Raw genomic sequence first — 14694 nt, forward strand, 5'->3', positions numbered from 1 at the left:
GTGCCTCGTTCTCACCTGTTCCGCCGTCGACCCCAGGCCCACATCCTTCCCCTGGCCTGGGATGCCCTCCCTCCATGCATCCGCCAAACTAGCTCTCTTCCTCCCTTCAAAGCCCTACTGAGAGCTCACCTCCTCCTGGAGGCCTTCCCAGACTGAGCCCCCACCTTTTCCTCTCCTCCTCCTCCTCCCCTCTCCATTGCTGCCCCTTGCCCTAACCCCTTCCCCTCCCAAAAGCACTTGTATATATTTGCACATATTTATTTCTCTATTTTATTAATAATGTATATATAGCTATAATTCTCTTTATTCTGATGACATTGACACCTGCCTACTTGTTTTGTTTTGTTGTCCGTCTCCCCGTTCTAGACTGTGAGCCCGCTGTTGGGTAGGGACCGTCCCTCTATGTTGCCAACTTGTACTTCCCAAGCACTTAGCACAGTGCTCTGCACACAGTAAGTGCTCAATAAATGCGATTGAATGAATGAATGAATGAATGCTTACATGTGCGAGGTACTGTTCTAAGCACTGGGGTAAATGCAAAGTAATCAGATTGGACATTGTCCATGTCCCACCTGAGGCTAACAGTCTTAACCCCCCATAGGAGAAGCAGCATGGCTCAGTGGAAAGAGCCCGGGCTTTGGAGTCATAGGTCATCGGTTCAAATCCTGGCTCTGCCAACTGTCAGCTGTGTGACTTTGGGCAAGTCACTTAACTTCCCTGTGCCTCAGTTACCTCATCTGTAAAATGGGGATTAAAACTGTGAGCCCCCCGTGGGACAACCTGATCACCTTGTAACCTCCCCAGAACTTAGAACAGGGCTTTGCACATAGTAAGCGCTTAACAAATACCATTATTATTATTATTATCTTACAGATGAGGTAACAGGCACAGAGAAGTGAAGTGATTTACCCAAGATCACACAACAGATGAGTGGCAAAGCCAGATTAGAACCTAGGTCCTTCTGACACTCAGGCCTGTGCTCTATACATTGGGTCATGCTGCTTCTCAGGTTCTGGACATTGCAGAATGAAAGTAAAAAGTGATGTCACAAGTTAATTCTAAAAGCCTTAATACATCTTCTGACCCACTTTTCTTCCTCAGTCTCTGAAGATGTCACTACAAAAGGTTGCAGCTCTCACCTATTGGAGAGTTGGTCTTTCTTTTCTGTATTGCTTCCCTTCCCAAATAATGCAGTAGAACTTGTTCTCATGTGTCAGGGTTTTTTTTTCTGTTATTATCTCCTTAGTGCCTCAGGATGATAGATATAGAACATAGATCTTGGAAAGTTAGCCATTTGAGACAACATTTAATCTTTTTTTGCAGCTTTCTATGATATTTGTTCCCACCTGGCTTATCTAGCTCGCTCACTGATTTGGAGATTTTTATGCAGCTTGTCAAAATACCATATTTACTCACATAATTTTATCCACCTCATAATTCCCCTGCCACCGATTTTTGAGACAGAATTAAAAGACGATTTTTCTAAATGTGCTCCAGAATGGGAAGAGGAGACAGGTCTCTATGAATGATGGCCGGAGGACATTTCTTCTTTGAAGTGTGTGGGTGTGAGGTTGGACATGAAGAGAAAAAGGTCCACAGCTCTTCTATACATATCCAAAATTTATTTATTTATATTAATGTCTGTCTCCCCCTCTAGAGTGTAGGCCCACTGTGGGCAGGGAATGTGTCTACCAACTCTGTTACATTGTTCTAGTATACTCTCCCACACATAGTACTGTGTTCTGCATACTGTAGGTACTCAATAAATGTGGTAGATTGATGGATTGATTCATTGATTCATTCATTCAATTGTATTTATTGAGCGCTTACTGTGTGCAGAGCACTGGTCTAAGCACTTTTCATTCATTCATTCATTCAATCGTATTTATTGAGCACTTACTGTGTGCAGAGCACTTTACTAAGTGCTTGGGAAGTACAATTTGGCAACATATAGAGACAGTCCCTACACAACAACGGGCTCACAGTCTAGAAGGGGGAGACAGACAACAAAACAAAAGAAGTAGCCAGGTGTCAAAATCGTCAGAATAAATAGAATTATAGCTATATGCACATCACTAACAAAATAAATAGAATAGTAAATATGTACAAGTAAAATAATAGGGAAGTAATTCTGTACAACTATATACAGGTGCTGTGGGGAGGGGAAGGAGGTAGGGTTGGGGGATGGGGAGGAGGAGAGGAAAAAGGGGGCTCAGTCTGGGAAGGCCTCCTGGAGGAGGTGAGCTCTCAGTAGGGCTTTGAAGGGAGGAAGCGCTCAATAAATATGATTGAATGAAAGGAAGAGAGCTAGCTTGGCAGATGTGTGGAGGGAGGGCATTCCAGGCCAGGGGAAGGATGTGGGCCAGGGGTCGATGGCGGGACAGGCGAGAACGAGGCACAGTGAGGAGGTTAGCGGCAGAGATTGCCAGAGGTTAGCGGCAGACAGGTTAGCGGTTAGAGATTGATTAGAGCCAGAGGTACAAGCTTGTGGTGGGGGAAGAGGAGCTTCTTCTTTGAGAGGACTGCACTCCCTAGGAGGAACAGAAAGGGGGATGGGGGAAATAGCAAAGTCACTGAGTGCCTATGCAGCCTTTGGAAGAGTGCAGTAGAAGAGATTCAGCCTCGTGTCTCAGCTTTCCTCTTCCCTTATATTTTCCTATATTTTTTCCTACTCCCTTAATTCACATTAGAAGAGCCCCTCCCTTGTTCTGGGGTTGCAAAAACTATGCAAAAAGTGGGGTAATTATACATGTGGTATTTGATTTTGCTCAAAATGCCCATTTTCTAGGTAAATCTAGAAGTTGCCTCTAGGTATTGTTATTATAACTCAATAATGATATAGAGTACTTGGTGAAGTTGTTTGCTTTAGGGCAAATATTTCCTGAATTTATCCTTCAACAAAAATGTATTTATAAATCTCATTTTTGCCCTGGCCAACTGACTGATGCAAGTGGAATTGTCAAGGTCTGATATTCCGGTTATACATTAGCTAAGAAATTCACTCCAGAAGCCTTGAATGACAAAGCCATTACTGTGTGTCATGGTGAAATCACACATTCACCGGAGTTCAGTGACATGTTGGACCTGTCTTTTATTGAAAATAAAAACATTTCAGAATCATTTTAACAGTAGATGACTTGGGTACCAGAAGAGCTAACATAGTCTGTCAGGTCAGGGATGGGGATATATATATCTATCTATATATATATATATAGATATATATGTGTGTGTGTGTGTGTGTGTTTGTAAAGTATGAGAAGCAGCGTGGCTCAGTGGAAAGGGCCCGGGCTTTGGAGTCAGAGGTCATGGGTTTGAATCCCGGCTCCACCAACTATCAGCTGTGTGACTTTGGGCAAGTCACTTAACTTCTCTGTGCCTCAGTTACCTCATCTGTAAAATGGGGATGAAGACTGTGAGCCCCCCATGGAACAACCTGATTACCTTGTAACCTCCCCAGAGCTTAGAACAGTGCTTTGCACATTGTAAGCGCTTAATAAATGCCATCATCATTATTATTATCAAGTATATATCCCTCAAGAAATATAAATGTAAAGTGCCATTGAGAGATTAAATGTGTCAATACATTCAAGAGGGTGGTGGACTAATAATGGAAGAGAGATCTGTAAAGGGGAAAAGTTAATAACATTTGCCTCTGGGGGACAAATATATTCATGGTGTGTGATGATTTGACGGATAATAAGATTATTTAGATTAGTCATTTACCATGAGCAGGGCCAGGCTGCAATCAATCAATCAATCAATCATATTTATAAAAAGGGTCAAAAATACCCAGTTCATCAGCTTTAAAGCCACCTCCCTCCTTGCATCCCATTTGCAAGGTGTGGCCTATGTGAGGAGAATCGATATAATCGGGTTAGCTTTACATATCTTCCTTGTTCCTGCCTCTGGCCCCTTTCTTCCGTTCTTCCCCTGGCCAAAATTCCTTCCCTCCCATAATTTGATCTACCACAGTTCTTCCTGTATTTAAAGTCACTGAAAATTCCCACCACCACCCAACGAGCCTTCTCTGATTAATTCCCAAACCCATCTGCTATTTCCAAGGCTCAGGTACTTACTTATACTCATCCCCTACTGAGACTGTAAATAGCAGCTGGGTTTGGGAATTAATGAAGGAAGTACTTACAGGCTGAGTTGGAGAGAGCAAGATTTAATCCCCATTTTACAGATGAAGAAACTGGGGCACAGAGAAGTGAAATGACTGGCCCAAGATCAAACAGCAGGCAAGTGGCACAGCACAGATTAGAACCCAGGTTCTCTGCCTCCTGGGCCATTGTTCTTACCACTGGCTTCCCCAGCTTTAGTTTTCTGCAAGAGCTTAATTCAGGGCTTTGCACTCCATAGCTAATTAATACATCTACTATTATCATATCATATCTTATCTTATACATTATCATATCATATCTTCTAGACTGTGAGCCCACTGTTGGGTAGGGACCGTCTCTATATGTTGCCAATTTGTACTTCCCAAGTGCTTAGTACAGTGCTCTGCACACAGTAAGCGCTCAATAAATACGATTGAATGAATATCATGGAGAAGCAGCGTGGCTCAGTGGAAAGAGCCCAGGCTTGGGAGTCAGAGATCATGGGTTCTAATCTCAGCTTCGCCACTTATCAGCTGTGTGACTTTGGGCAAGTCACTTGACTTTTCTGGGCCTCAGTTACCTCATCTGTAAAATGGGAATTAAGGCTGTGAGCCCCATGTGGGACAACCTGATCACCTTGTATCCCCCCAGCATTTAGAACAGTGCTTTGCACATAGTAAGTGCTTAAAAAATACCATTATTATTATTATCATTATTATTATTATATCATTGATGGCATTGAAACAGCATGACTCAGTGGAAAGAGCCCGGGCTTGGGAGTCAGAGGTCATGGGTTCTAATTCCTGGCTCCACCACATGTTTGCTGTGTGATCTTGAGCAAGTCACTTAATTTCTCTGAGCCTCAGTTACCTCATCTGTAAAATGGGGATTATAATAATAATAATAATAATAATAATAATAATAATAATAATGGCATTTATTAAGCTCTTACTATATGCAAAGCACTGTTCTAGGTGCTGGGGGGGTACAAGGTAATCAGGTTGTCCCACATGGGGCTCACAGGATTCATCCCCATTTTACAGATGAGGGAACTGAGGCCCTCGTATCCCCCCAGTGCTTAGAACAGTGCTTCACACATAGTAAGCACTTAACAACTGCCATTATTATTATTATTATTATTTACTGAGGGCTTACTGTGTGCAGAGCACTGTACTAAGTGTTAGAGAGAATACATTACAACAGAGTTGGGAGACACGTTCTCTGACCACAGAGGGCTTATGGCCTAGATGGGGAGATAGACATTAATATAAATAAAGCATAATATATGATTTATAGATATTTACATAAGTGCTGTGGGGGTGAGGGTGGGGCAAATGTCAAATGCCCAGAGGTCACAGATCTAAGGGCACACATAGATCCGAGTAGTACTACTCTGTGCCTCAGTTACCTCATCTGTAAAATGGGGATTGACTGTGAGCCCCCCGTGGGACAACCTGATCACCTTGTATCCCCCCAGCACTTAGAACAATGCTTCACACATAGTAAGTGCTTAATGAATGCCATCATTATTATTACTACTAGTCATACTATTGCTATGGCTTCTTCCCCACTGCTCAAGCTCATGTCTCCCCTTTCCAAATGAACTCTCACTTGACCCCATGCCTCCCTCCAGTTATCGCCTCATCTCCCTCTTGCCATTTCTCTCCAAGTTCCTTGAACAGGTTGAATCCACTATCTCCGGTTCCTCTCCTCCAATTTTCTCTTTGACCCCCTTCCAATCTGAATTCTGCCCCCTCCACCCAAACTGTCCTCTTTAAGGCCTCTAATGATCTCACCAAATCTAATGATCTCTATTCCATCCTAATCCTTCCCTGTGTCTCAGCTGCCTTTGACATTTTGCACCACCTTTTTCTCCTAACCTCATCTTGCGTGACACTGTTCCCTCCTGGTTCTCCTCTTATCTCTCTCTAGCCACTTCTTCTCAATCTTTTTGTGGGCTTTTCCTCTGGTCCTCTCCCCACTAGCTGTGGGAGTCCAAGGCTCAGTTCTGAGTCTCCTTCTATTCTCCGACTCCCTTGGAGAATTCATTCTCATGGTTTCAACAACCATCTATACACAGATTATTTCCCAGTCTACATCTCTGGCCCTGATCTTTGTCTGAATTGTACTTCCCAAGCGCTTAGTACAGTACTATGCACACAGTAAGTGCTCAATAAGTACGATTGATTGAATGAATGAATGAATCTTTGTCCACCTCTGAAGTCTTGTATTTCCTCCTGCTTTCAGGATATCTCTACCTGGACGTCTCAAAAACAGAACTCCTCATCTTTCCACCCAAACCAATGTCCTCCCCATGACTTTCCCATCACTTTAGACACAGTTACCATCTTCCCTGTCTCACGAGCCTGTAACTATGGCTTTATCTTTGACTCATGTCTCTCATTCAACCCACATATTCAGTCTGTGACCAAATCCTGTTGATTCTATCTTTAGAACATTGTTGAAATCCACACTTTCCTTTCCATCCAAACTGCTTCCATGTTAATAATAATAATAGCATTTATTAAGTGCTTACTATGTACAAAGCGTTGTTCTAAGCGCTGGGGAGGTTACAAGGTGATCAGGTTGTCCCACGGGGGGCTCACGGTTTTATCCCCATTTTACAGATGAGGCACAGAGAAGTTAAGTGACTTGCCCAAGGTCACACAGCTGGCAATTGGCAGAGCCGGGATTTGAACCCATGACCTCTGACTCCAAAGCCCGGGCTCTTTCCACTGAGCCACACTGCTTCTCTAATCCAAGCACTTATCCTAGCTCACTTTGATTGCTGCATCGGTCTCATTGCTGACCTCCCTGCCCCTGTCTCTCCCCACTCCAGTCCGTACTTCACTCTCTAGCCTGGATCACTTTTCTACAAAACCACTCAGCCCATGCTTCCCCACGCCTCAGGAACCTCCAATGGTTGCTGTTCCATTTTCACATCAAACAGAAACTCAATCAACTTGCCCCCTCCTATCTTACCTGGCTGAATTTCTACTACAACACAGCCCACTAACATCACTTGTTTATCACCAACCTACTCAATGTGCCTCAATCACATCAATCTTGCTGCCAACACCCTTACCCACATCTTCCCTCTGGTCTGGAACTCCGTCCCCCTCCAAATCTTGTACTTCCATATGTACTTGTATGTTGCCAACTTGTACTTCCCAAGCGCTTAGTACAGTGCTCTGCACACAGTAAGCACTCAATAAATACGATTGAATGAATGAATGAATGAATATCTGACAGTCACCCTTACCACCTTCAAACCCTTATTAAAATTACATATCCTCCAAAAGGCTTTCCCCAAATAAGCATCAGAGCAGAAGACAAATCATCCTTGTTGGAAGGGATCATATAACAATAATAATAATAATAATAATGGTATTTGTTAAGTGCTTAAGTTAGAGAAGTTAACTTCATTAACTAACTACTAAGTTAGTTGACTTAACTAAGTTAACTTAGAGAAGCAGCATGGCTCAGTGGGAAAAGCCTGGGCTTGGAACCAGAAGTCATGGGTTAAAATCCCAGCTCAGTCGCTTTTCAGCTGTGTGACTTTAGGCAAGGGCTTCACTTCTCTGGGCCTCAGTTACCTCATCTGTAAATTGGGGATTGACTGTGAGCCCCACGTGGGGCAACCTAATCAATTTGTATCCTCCCCAGCGCTTAGAGCAATACTTTGCACATAGTAAATGCTTAACAAATGCTATTATTATTATTATTATTATTATTATTATTATATGCTAGGCACTCTTTCTGGGTTGGATACAAGCAAATTGGGTTGGAGAGAGTCCCAGTCCCTTGTACGGCTCACAGTCTCAAATCCCCATTTTATAGATGAGGGAACTGAGGCCCAGAGAAGTGAAGTGACTTGCCCCAGGCCACACAGCAGGCAAGTGAAAGAGCTAGGATTAGAACCCATGACCTTCTGATGCCCAGGCCAGGCATCCACCAGGCTATGCTGCTTCCCCATGTCTACCAACTCTTTTACTCTCCTAAGCACTTAATACTATGTTCTGCACACAGTAAGTGTTCTGTACATACCATTGACTGATTCCTTTCATGGTAATTCTGGAAATACAGGAAATAAGAGTTTTCCTCATGTCTTCCACCCTACAAAAACCTCCAATGGTTGCCCATTCCTCTCCACATTAAACAGAAACTCGGGGCCATTGTCTTTAAGGACTTAATTAACTTTCTCCCTCTGACTAATCCACTCTGTTCTTCCACTTGACTCCAGCTCACAATCTTTGTTACTCACTGCCCACTTTGTTACTCAATGTATCTCATGGTCTTTCATGTCATCGACCAACCTCTTCTTCACATTGTCCCCCTTTCCACTCACCCATATGTAAAACATTCCCCCTTCATTTCTTTCAGATCACAACTCTCCCATTCTTCAAGGACCTCTGCATTCAAATTTCCTCCAGGAGGCCTTTCCCGATTCTTTTCTCATAACTCTACTTGCCCTCTCCAACTTCATGTTCACAATTTTGTGCCACCCAAGCTATAGTAATCAGTGCTATTTATTAAATAATTACTGTTTCCAGAATATGGTACTAAGCACTTGGGAGACTGTGGTACTTAATAATAATAACTGTGGTATTAAGTAGGCAGATCCGATCCCTGCCCTTAAGGAGCTTATTGTCTAGTGAGCACTCACACTGTCCCAAAGCCTACCATATGAGTTGGTGAGTCGGGTGGAACAGGAGATCAGTGGGGTTGAGGAGTGATAGAAAGCTAGGAGCAGAAGGGCTTTAGGAGCACTCCCATGGATATTAAATTCCCCAAGGATCAGAGTAGGAATGGAGAAAGATAGAAGGATTTATAAAGGGATTAAAATGGTTCAGAAAGTTGGAGGTAGGGCTTGGGGGGCAGTAGATAACAGTGACTCGTAACTGTTAGATGTGGATGCTAGAGTTGGATGATGTGGGCTTCAAAGAAAGGGAAAGAGAGGAATGGGGAGGGAGAATGATGTGGAATGGGGAATGGGGAGCAAGAAAGAAGTTGCCCCCTCCCCCTTTCTCAGTGAGTCTGGGGAAGTGAAAGAAGATGAGGTCACCCTCTAGTAGCAGGAGAGAGCCAGGTCACCCTGGTTCTGATTTTTGTGCTCTGATTTTATTTTTTATTTTTTTGAGAAGAGTGATGGAAAACAGAACTCTCTGGAAATGTTTCAGTTTGACTTGAGCTCGAAAGGACATGAAAACCAGGCTTTGTCAAACTTTTAAGTTTGATTTTCCCAAAGCTTTGGACCGTCTCAGAGCTTCGGCTTTCAGCCCCGTCCAGCTATTCCCCAGGAATTGGAACTGACTTGGGTCACCCCAGTGTTCCAGTTCAACTTTAGATTTGGAAGATGATACAATCACACGAAAGTAAGCAGCTTCATCTCCAGGAACAGGATTCCTCAGGTCTGCAGTTGGACCAGGAGATTTTCCCTCTCTCGCTCACTGACGCTGTACAATGACTTTTGTGTGTGTTTTCTCAGAGCCTACATCATTACGGACTACATGGGCATCCGCAACGAGAGTTTCATGAAGGTAGCTGCGGTCGGGACTTGGATGGGTGACTTTTTCACAGCTTGGATGGTGAGACATTTTAAAACACTCCCTTTCAAATCGCCAGGGATAAGAGAAAAGAAATCTGCTTTGTGGACATTTCTGTTCTTGCTCATTGAATTTGAACAGTTAACAGTGTTTGACATGCCCCATTTTAGCGTGTCCTGATGTGAGACAGGAATTGTAAAGACAGATGAAGTTCTGTGATGCAAACCTCATCTGTTCCAGCTCCAGCAGTCATCAGCTCCAAAGCCCTGACCAGATGCACAGACAGATTCTTCAATAAAGTGGCACACTGAACCAAAATAGGTTTTTGGGGTCAAAAGTACCTTCCCTTGTTCCCTATCACATTTTAGCCAAAAAGGTGTTGAAAGTGCATATTATCACAGAACTGGATGCTGAGGAAAAATAAGGAATGACAGAATTGATGAGTTCAGTAGTTACAAAGAGATCTATGTGCATATTTCTACATGGATATTCACATTCCTTCATTCCATTGTATTAATTGTGTAATAATAATAATAATGATGATGGCACGTGTTAAGCACTTACTACCTGCAAAGCACTTTTCTAAGCGCTGGGGGGAAATACAAGGTGATCAGGTTGTCCCACATGGGGCTCACAATCTTAATCCCCATTTTACAGATGAGGGAACTGAGGCTTAGAGAAGTTAAGTGACTTGCCCAAGGTCACACAGCAGACATGTGGCAGAGCTGGGATTAGAACCCATGACCTCTGGTTCCCAAGCCTGTGCTTTTTCCATAGAGCCATGCTGCTTCTCTACATGTGTTTGTGTATATGTATTTATTGGTATAGGTGTAAATGTGTTTAAATGTGTATATAGGTATGTATATGCGTGTGTGTTTATGCGCACTGAAATAATAAGGGGAGTCATTTTTTCCTCTCTGTAGAATAATTGGATTTTGTAATGATGGTATGCTAACTTTCAAGGTAAGGAAAAGATTTAAAAGTCTGACCCTTCCAGACTGACCCTACATAGTTTACTGTCATTTAATCTGTTTGATTAGCTACAAGTTCTAATCCTGGCTCCATCACTTGTTTGCTGTGTGACTCCTTTAGTTGGTCATATAGCTTCTCTGTGCCATGTTTACCTCATCTGTAAAAGTGGGGATTTTACACTGTGAGCCCCATGCCTGTATAATAATGATGATATTTATTAAGCGCTTACTATGTTCAAAGCACTGTTCTAAGAGCTGGGGAGGTTACAAGGTGATCAGGTTGTCCCACAGGGGCTCACAGTCTTAATCCCCGTTTTACAGATGAGGTAACTGAGGCCCAGAGAAGTTAAGTGACTTGCCCAAAGTCACACAGCTGACAATTGGTGGAGCCGGGATTTGAACCCCTGCCCTCTGACTCCAAAGCCTGGGCTCTTTCCCCTAAGCCACGCTGCTCTACACCAGTGGTTAATACAGTGCCTAGCCCATAGCAAGTGCTTAAGAAATGCCATAAAAATAGATTTAAAGAAACCTAGAAATATATTTTAGCACATTTATTGGTCATTTTAGTCATTTTTTCTGTTGTCATTAGTGATTATTATGGTTGGTGTGAAGTAGGAAGAGGCTGCTACATATTACCTGCTTCTGACCTCATTGCTATGGGGTTAGGGAATTGTTCTCCTTTTAACTCTCTGGTTGGTTAGCCTGAGATAAAGAATGCCTCAATGGCTTAAGTTCTTGTCAATGTAAGAGAAAACCCAGGAGAGTGTGGAGAATAAATGTCAAAGAAGAAATGTCTTTAACAACACAGTGATAAATTTCATTGTTGCAGTTCATCTGTTCTTCTTGAAAATCTAAAGTCTGTGGTCCTGGAGTAGATAGGCAATGTATGATCTAAACCAAACTCGAAGGAATTCCAGAATTCTTGCGCTAGATTGGATCAGTCACAGCACATTAAGCCCTATTCCAGTTTGTTAAATTTGCCTACTCACCTTCTCCAAACCAGGTGTTTCAGAATGCACGAGGTATTATATTGGATTCCTACATTAAATATGGCTATTAACGCAGGCATCAAGGAGAACAATAAATAATTTCACTAGGACCCTAATCTCGGCTCTTTGGCCGCCTTCAATTATTTCCAAATTCAAAACTTTATTTTTAGTTACTAAGTGATATTTTTAAACAATTTCTTGTCAGTGAGAATCCCTTCCCTCTATGAAAACCGAAGGTCTTTTCTCATCACTTTTATCATCTTCCGATTAGGCTATTTGACATCGGAGAGGAAGGCCACAGAGGAACAAGGTGAAAATCAGTTTTTCACCACTCTATTTCAGGTTTTTGCCCTTTGTTGATTATGACTTATCAAAGCTAACGTGTTTCACATATTTAAACTTACTATTCTTATTTTGAATTTTATGATTTATTGTTGTTTGGTATTGATCTGTGTGCTCACCTGGCCTCTATTTAAATGGTGATCCTCGTGTGGTACCAGGACTTGGTCTGATCTGTTCATACTGCATTTACCCAGACAGACTTAGTGGAATGAGCACAGGCTTGGGAGTCAGAAGATGTGGGTTCTAATCCTGACTCCGCCACTTGGCTGCTGTGTGATCTTGGGCTAGCCGCTTAACTTCTCTGTGCCTCAGTTCACTTCATCTATAAAATGGGGATTAAAACTGCGAACCCCAAGTGGGACAACCTGATTACCTTGTATCTACCCCAGTGCTTAGAACAGTGCTCAGCACATAGTGTTTACCAAATACCATTATTATTATTATTATTAATTATTATTACCCCTACATTTATTTCAATGCCTACAGGTAGTGAATATGTAATACATATTTTGGTTAATTCATCATCATTCATGAGCATTGGTACTGAGACTTTACACCTTATAACTTCAAATCTTGGCTCCGCCAATTGTCAGCTGTGTGACTTTGGGCAAGTCACTTAATTTCTCTGTGCCTCAGTTCCCTCATCTGTAAAATGGGGATTAAGACTGTGAGCCCCCACGTGGGACAATCTGATCACCTTGTAACCTCCCCAGCACTTAGAACAGTGCTTTGCACATAGTAAGCACTTAATAAATGCCATTATTATTATTATTATTATCATTATTGTTATTCTTATTCTAGACTGTAAGTGCATTGTGGGCAGGGAATACGTCTACCAACTCTGTTTTACTGTACTCTCCCCCGTGTGTAGTACAGCGCTCTCCACAGAGTAACCACTCAATAAATATAATTGATTGAACCTGTAAGGAGGACTAGGCTACAGTACTAGTGTTAAGGGGAGCATCTTGGCATACTGTTAAGAGGATGACCCTGGAAGTCAGAGGACCTGGGTTCTAATTCCGCTTCTGCCATTTGTCTGCTTTTTGAGCTTGGGCAAGTGACGACTTCTCTGTGCCTCACTTTCCACATCTGAGGATGCAGGTGTAAGGATATTCTTCAACACTTCTGGGTAACTGTAATCATCACCTGAACTGCTCAAGGAAAAAATTCCTCTCAGGGTTCACACATCACCATCATTCAATCATCAATCGTATTTATTGAGCGCTTACTGTGTGCAGAGCACTGTACTAAGCGCTTGGGAATACCAGCTTCAACATAAGGAATCCCAACCAATGAGTTCTGGCATGCCTTCATTTGTAGGAGGGTGAAAGAGGGCTGTTTACATCACCCCAAGAGGAATTTCCTCTGAAAAAGGGTTACTGGATGTTAAGAAGGAGAAATCAGTTACATTTGCATTCCCAGAGGAAGTCTTTCCTGTTCCTGGTGTATGGCCATCAAAAGAAGGGAGGAATTAACTCATCATGCAGGACATTTTGATGAGCTGGAAATTAAGGGGGGAAGTTTGGGAAGTGTTTTATAGTTTACTGCAATTTGGGAATCAACAAGATTATGGGGTCAAGGACCAGTGGGATGCTGTCGTAACAAGGATAATAATAATAATAATAATAATGGCATTTGTTAAGCGCTTACTATGTACAGAGCACTGTTCTAAGCGCTGGGGGGAGATACAAGGTGATCAAGTTGTCCCACGTGGGGCTCACAGTCGTAATCCCCATTTTACAGTTGAGGGAACTGAGGCCCAGAGAAGTGAAGTGACTTGCCCAAGGTCACACAGCAGACATGTGGCGGAGCAGGATTCGAACCCATGACCTCTGGCTCCAAAGCCTGGGCTCTTTCCCACTGAGCCACGCTGCATGAGCCACAATCATGGTATGTCGTCCCCTTGGCCATGACTACTGAGTGAGGCTATCTTGTTATCTGAGCTGGACAGTGCTAACACTAAGACACAAGGAATACAGAAGTATTTGAGGTTGAGAAGGAAAGATTCTTTTTCTGTATTTCTTGCAAGTACAGCTTTAAAGGACTTGAAACCATGCCCTTTGGATAGTTGCTACCCAGTGGTTTGGGCATCTCTGGCCTTCCTCTCTCCAGCTCTGGGCAGTCGGGACTCTGGAAACCACCTCGAAGTTCCACGGAGCGACCAGGGGTGAGAAATGTTGAAATATTATTCATCAGCCACTTGCTAATTTTAGACATTCCAGGCAGAGGCAGGATAAGCTCGATGGTGAGCCCCATGTCGGACAGCTAAGTCCAGGGGAGAACTGGAGAAATGGGAGGGGCCTAGTTAACTGGGGAGAAGAAGCATCTCGAACATTTTTCGAGAGTTGGAACTGAGTGATCCCTGGGACAGAAAGTGGGAGACAGTTTTCCAATTTGGGGTCTGGAATGCAGGATTTCTGAGGAGCAAGATTCCTGTTACTGAGTGGGGTGAAATGGCCGTGTGGGTCAGCAGCCATTCTACCCCAACATGTGAAAATTCTGAGGGAAGGATCTGGAGCGGATGAACCGAAAACCTGGAATTCCCAAGAGAGAGGCTAACCAGACTGGACACTAGAAGGTGAACCCCAGCTTGCTTCCAGGAGAGTAGAAAGAGTCCAGAGGAGTGGAATGGATTAAAGGAAGTGTGCGGGCTGGCTTGTAGTAAGAAAGCAGAGAGGTGAGATAGGAGGGGGCAAGGTGCTTAAGTGTTTTAAAGCCAGTGGTGAGGAGTTTTTGCTTAATG

General features: G+C 43.1%; 1 protein-coding gene across 4 annotated transcripts in view; it reads left to right on the forward strand.

Moving 5' to 3' along the window:
* TMEM117 (transmembrane protein 117) overlaps window positions 1-14694 on the forward strand; it is a 603664-nt gene that overhangs the window by 309744 nt on the left and 279226 nt on the right. For all 4 annotated transcript variants that reach the window (XM_038742118.1, XM_038742110.1, XM_038742126.1 and 1 more), the window contains one exon: window positions 9592-9691. In XM_038742118.1, coding sequence (XP_038598046.1) covers window positions 9592-9691 — 100 coding nt within the window. The remainder of the gene's footprint in view (window positions 1-9591; window positions 9692-14694) is intronic.

The sequence above is a fragment of the Tachyglossus aculeatus genome, chromosome 2 (genome assembly GCF_015852505.1).
Source record: "Tachyglossus aculeatus isolate mTacAcu1 chromosome 2, mTacAcu1.pri, whole genome shotgun sequence".
NCBI lineage: Eukaryota > Metazoa > Chordata > Mammalia > Monotremata > Tachyglossidae > Tachyglossus > Tachyglossus aculeatus.